Genomic DNA, 5,250 nt, shown 5'->3' with positions numbered 1-5,250 from the left:
CCTTGATCTTTCCTCGGCCCGGAAATGTTTAGGCCCAGTTTTAGGAAACACGTAAGAAGAGAACAAATGGCACACGGTTCGGGCCGACGCCGCCATGGCTCGCTCAAAAGATTGTTGTGTGCCCTTCTAAGCCCAAGAATCACTGGCCTTCAGTCCGGGCTGTCCTTATCAACTTACCGAGTGGGGTAGAGAAAAAATAAAAGGGACCGATACTGATAGTCTGATACCCGTATGACCACTAGCCACTGGCGATCGAGATCACGTTTATTTTGCTACTAGCCTTGTACACTGGTCTGCACACATATACACCTAGCTCCACGACTAGAGCTCCCTACACGATTTAATTTATTATTATTATTGTTCTATAATAAGCCATGTACACGACACGTCGACACCGATTAAACCTCCGCATCCATGCCGCCATAGGCCATACGCATGCCACGCAGCAGGAAGCAGCTGACCGGAACCGACGGATCGCCCGGGGCGGAGCGAGAGCCCGAGATCACTCGCGGACGTGGCTCCCGATGCGCACGACGTTCCCGTCCATGTCCCGCACGAAGCCGGACTTCTGCCCCCAGGGCTTCTGCTCCGGCGCGCTCACGGGCGTCGCCCCGTGCTCGACGGCGCGCCTGTACGCCGCGTCGACGTCCGCGTAGACGAAGCAGATCTCGACGGGGCCCCGCGCGGCGGTCGCGTCCGGCAGCTGCACCTGCCCCGACAGCCCATCCGTCTCCCGCTGGTGCAGCGGCGTGAACGCGATCGTCGTCGCCCCGCTCTCCAGCTCCGCCCACCTGCAAACCAGACAAAAAAAGGCAGCAGATTATTGAGCGTCGTCCGCAGAGGCTATAGCCAGCGCGCATTCAGGAACCAGGAACGGGGATGGAACGCGATCAAAGAGGCGTACTTGTGGGACTGGTCGAGGCGGCGGACGGCGTAGCCGAAGGCGGCGGCGTAGAAGGCGGCCGCCTTCTCCACGTCCGTGACGTACACGATGGTGTAGGCGTACTTAGCGTCAGGGCTCGCGTCGCCGGAGGCCATGGCGTTGCTCCTTCCTTCCCCGCGCTCCTACGTTACTTGGGCAACTGCTGCTTGGAATTCAGCGGTGCGCGCGTACGTGTCGCATAGCTCTGTGGTCTTGGGCCTCTAGGCGTCGACCCTGCTCTGCCCTTTTGTGCGCGCGGGCCGGCGGCCGGCCGCGTTCCACGGCCGTCAGAGGTGGCACGCATGCAAGTGGTGATATGCTCGCTTGCTTCCACGTCTGTCTACGCTAGGCGGTGGCACAAAGCCAGTCACAGACGAAGGGCCCGGTTGGTTGGTTGGTGGTGTAGCCGAGCATAAAATGTCTTGATGTTATTGGGCTGGCGAGTCGATCGGGCCTCTCACGTATTGGGTCATCATGGAAAATTCTATAGGCCCTGGAATTGATGATTTGCCGCCTTGCCGACTGAGGTGGTCCTCCTGTTTGTTTGTCGGTGGAAGAAGCGGGCGGCTGCAAGATTGGCTTGCATTGGATTGGATGACCGTTGAGATTGGCCATGCAGCATACAATTCGATCGGATCGTCCCTAACTTTGAATGTTCGTTAGGTATATCACGTCAGTTTGGCGCCAGTCACTCCATCCCGCGCGCCCTATATACAATCGGCATCAATTTGTACCGAGGTTAGGAAAATTCTCCCTTGTCCACTTTTCCACGCTTGACTGCACAGCGCCGACGGTTTGGACAGGCAATTCATCATGAAGATAGAGACGTTCCCATTGCATGGTGACCCCATAGCGAACAGTGCGCTGCATTACAGAAGTTGACTCTTAGTCCAGGCTACATCATTCTGCAGCTGCTTCGGATTCAAACGCACTGCATTCATGCAGTGTGCGGTTCGTCTCAGTAGGCACCAACAAATCGAGGCCTTGTGCCTGCCGAAAACACCATCCCTGAAAACCCCCCACCACACAACATGTCAACTTTTTTTTTGAATCACATAGTACAGACGCAGACACTCACATACACGTACGCACACTCGTTCCTGCGAATACACACACGTAACTCTACCCCTATGAGCACCGCTGAAAGACTGAGCCGGCAAATCCTCGAGATTGACGAAGTCATCACTAGCACCTCGCTGTCAACAAGCACATCGCCTACCACTAAAAGAATAACGCGTTACCAGCTGAGCTAAGCTCAATTCGGACACAACAGATCAACAACATCCATTAATAGTTTTTTCTAGGTACGATTTGCAAAATTTTATGACACATGAATATCCAATGGTACGAGCCAGCTCCGCTCTGGTATGAAAACAGTGCTCCCTAAGTTTCAAAATGTGAATTGTTTTAGTTTGTCCGTTGCAGAAAAATGCAACATCATCTGCAACATCCAATGGTTTTGTTAAATCCATTATAAAATATATCTTATTTAGTGCATAGTAGATATTAATATATTTTTTCTATTGACCACTTTGTCAAAGTTAGTAGAGTTTAACTTAAGATACAATTCAATCAAACTACATTTCGGAAGGAGGGATGCCCTAATTTTGTGCTATTTTCTTTTCTCCACACTCCTATTTTGAGTTAGAAAACTAAGGAGGAAACACCATTTTTACATATGGGAAATTTATGGGGAAGAAAACTCAGATGCCCAGAACATAGCAGATTTGCAATGAACTGTTTGTCGCTACGGATCGTCCTGAAAAATCTTCTCGGGAACACATGTACATAGTTGATCAAGAAGCAAACAGAGAGTGATCCACATACCGAATCATCCGTGTCGACCGAAACATAACACTTCGGGGCCACTGGATGTAACTAACTTACCAATATTACTGCTTTGACGCAGACGTGTACTTAAACTGCTTAGCAGTATGTAGCACATGTTTATTCCCAGTTACACACGCAAAGGCTATTCTTTATAGCCTTATCCAACACCAAATCACTTCATTCTTAGGGACTTTCTACTTAAGTGTGTATATGCTTGCACGCACGCATGCACATCATGATGCGCGCTAATTGTTGCACAGACAAATGCATCAAGGGTGCACGACGATCTTGGTGTTCTTGGTCATGTCGGTGGTGGCGCGGCCGGCGTTGCCGGCGAGAGGGAAGTAGAATGGGTAGATCTCGTAGCGCACCCTGCAGCTGCTGTAGTTGATCTGGCACCCCTGCTGCGCGCGGCAGTAGTCGCCGAACCGGGACACCGCCGTGGACAGGCACTGCGCGCACGCCAGCGGCGCCAGGTCCCGCGTGCACTGCGCCAGCCCGTAGATGGTCACGAACGCCGTGTACTGGTCCTTGTCCCGCCCGAGCCCGCCGCTCCCCGATGCCGACGCCTGCGCCGCCGCCTTCCCGACCACCTTCCCCACCGCCTTCTCGAACGCCTTGGCGTTGTCCATCCCTTGCACGTTCACCAGGATCACGCCGGCGTCCGTGTCCGCCTGCCCGATGAAGTTGGCGTTCTCGTACCGCATGAAGCAGTAGTCGTACCTGCACGCACGTGCGAATATATATATCTAAGCAGTGGTCACAGACTCGCAGGTTCATGTCAGAAACTCAGAATGTATACGCGGCATTGGCATACCATATTCTTGCGTCGGAGCTGTAGCTGCAGGTGGCGGGGAGCTGCTTGGCGGCGTCGGCGAGGCAGGCCGCGCAGTCGCCGGCGGAGACGTCGCCGCGGCATTGCGCGAGGCCGTAGATGACGTTGTTGCCCTTGCCGGCGGTGGACGTGGCGTAGCCGCCGGTGGAGGCCGTGGCGACGAGGTCGGCGAGGACGGAGTTGATGCTGGCCACGGCCTTGTTGTTGCCGGCGTAGCTATTACCGGCGCAGTAGCTGCCGATGGAGTCGGCGGCCATCCCCAGCACAGGGAGCAGGGCCAAGGAGACAAGTAGCACGCATGAGCGGCGCATCGTGCTGAACTCCATGTGTGTCTAAAGCTCAAATGTTTGCTATCTTTTTAAGATAAATGCAAGCGATTTGTGTGGCTCCACTTGTGAAGGATGGTTGGAGCTTATATAGAGCGAGGGAGAGAGCGGATAGGGTAGCAGAGGCGCTTGCTGGTTGCTGCCGTTGTTTGACTGTTTTCTTGGTTGCGTGCCATTTTGATGTGGACGTTATTACATTAGCATGAGAGTTTAGACTTGAGAGTTGAGACCGTTGCCTGTATGCATGCAGCGTTGCAGTCCGAATGCTGACCGCTGAGTCAGCTGCTGGTCCACGGGTGGGCATGTCAAGACGGGCACTTGGCACTTGCAGACATTGCGAGCTAGCTGGCTTGCATTGGCGGCTCGATCGGCGCGATGCATGTTATGACTCGTTGACTTGGGCTTGCATTATGGCTTGGAGTTGGACGAGCCCTTCATTTTCTGGAGCAGTAGCCCATCGCAGTTCAGAGATGAAAGCTCCCTGAATTTTGACATTCTAGCTCCTTAGAGTTCGAAAAGAGACAGTAGGTTTCGGGAGTTAGATCTTGTTTGACACAACCTTAGTTCTGAAATCCCATATATTATTTGGAGTTTATTATATATCAAACAAAGTGTTTTAACACATACGCGCTGATCCAAAAACAAAACTGCTTAACTAAATAGGAGTACTTTTAGGATCGAGCTCCATCTGATTCTGATTATTTATGGGAGTTGATTCTCTAAAATAAGTGATTCTAGGGCTAAAAGTGATTCTCTTGATTCTCTAGCATAAACTCTTAAAATCAGGATGGAGAATCACTTCACAAAATCAGTAGAAGCTACTTTTTTTTCAGCTCCTAACCTTTTAGGTCTTGCTGAAATCAGCAGAGTATCAGCTCTGGACGCACCTTTAATGTGCCTACAGCTCAAAGAATTTCTTGAGCTTAGGGCTGGAGCTGTACCAAACCAACTCTTGAGTCTAAAAAAATATGCTATTCACTCTCTTTTTTATACACTTGTATACAAGGTAAATTGTTCCTACAAAATTCATGTACTCCCCAAGTAGCCCTTTTAACATGTTGTACCGCGCGCAAGTTGCAATTTACTCGAGTGAATCGCAATGTGGATGATAGGTAGTGGCAAGTTACCTAAACCAATTGCACATTTTAACTGTATACTGCATGGAAATCTGGCACCATGAGAAGGCCGAAAAGGAAGAAGAGCAGACGCCTCGTGAGTGCATGCACGGTCCACCAATCCTCTGTTCTCGAAGTCGTTCGTGTGGAGTTCCACTCATCCACGCACAAGGCACGACGGAGGAGCTCATGCAGAACAGCATATTCGTCAGGATCAGACAG

At 51.6% G+C, this 5,250-nt stretch overlaps 2 protein-coding genes across 2 annotated transcripts; both read right to left on the bottom strand.

Annotated features, from left to right (window-relative positions):
• Positions 1-219: 219 nt before the first annotated feature.
• Positions 220-1,124, bottom strand: LOC101766089 (uncharacterized protein Mb0911c). Its single transcript, XM_004984687.3, has 2 exons — positions 905-1,124; positions 220-791 (listed from the first exon to the last, which is right to left on the bottom strand). Exons 1-2 carry the CDS (start codon positions 1,036-1,038, stop codon positions 503-505), a joined length of 423 nt encoding a protein of 140 aa, XP_004984744.1. The 5' UTR covers positions 1,039-1,124; the 3' UTR covers positions 220-502.
• Positions 1,125-2,670: 1,546 nt separating this feature from the next.
• LOC101766498 (cysteine-rich repeat secretory protein 55) lies at positions 2,671-3,964 on the bottom strand. The gene is made up of 2 exons (XM_004984688.3): positions 3,570-3,964; positions 2,671-3,475 (listed from the first exon to the last, which is right to left on the bottom strand). The coding sequence occupies exons 1-2, from the start codon at positions 3,911-3,913 to the stop codon at positions 3,022-3,024; spliced, it is 798 nt and encodes a 265-aa protein (XP_004984745.1). The 5' UTR covers positions 3,914-3,964; the 3' UTR covers positions 2,671-3,021.
• Between the last annotated feature and the right edge of the window lie 1,286 nt (positions 3,965-5,250).

The sequence above is a fragment of the Setaria italica genome, chromosome IX (assembly GCF_000263155.2).
Source record: "Setaria italica strain Yugu1 chromosome IX, Setaria_italica_v2.0, whole genome shotgun sequence".
Taxonomy (NCBI): Eukaryota; Viridiplantae; Streptophyta; class Magnoliopsida; order Poales; family Poaceae; genus Setaria; species Setaria italica.
The sequence above is the reverse complement of the archived record's forward strand: the minus strand, read 5'-3'. Positions and strand labels throughout refer to the sequence as shown.

What these genes read in the sequence shown, in the direction of transcription:
- LOC101766089 (XM_004984687.3), bottom strand. Translation starts at nt 1,038, where the DNA reads ATGGCCTCCGGCGACGCGAGCCCTGACGCTAAGTACGCCTACACCATC. An exon ending in CGCCTCGACCAGTCCCACAA is followed by an intron (nt 792 to 904) that starts GTACGCCTCTTT and finishes TCTGGTTTGCAG; the next exon opens with GTGGGCGGAGCTGGAGAGCG.
- LOC101766498 (XM_004984688.3), bottom strand. Translation starts at nt 3,913, where the DNA reads ATGGAGTTCAGCACGATGCGCCGCTCATGCGTGCTACTTGTCTCCTTG. An exon ending in AGCTCCGACGCAAGAATATG is followed by an intron (nt 3,476 to 3,569) that starts GTATGCCAATGC and finishes ACGTGCGTGCAG; the next exon opens with GTACGACTACTGCTTCATGC.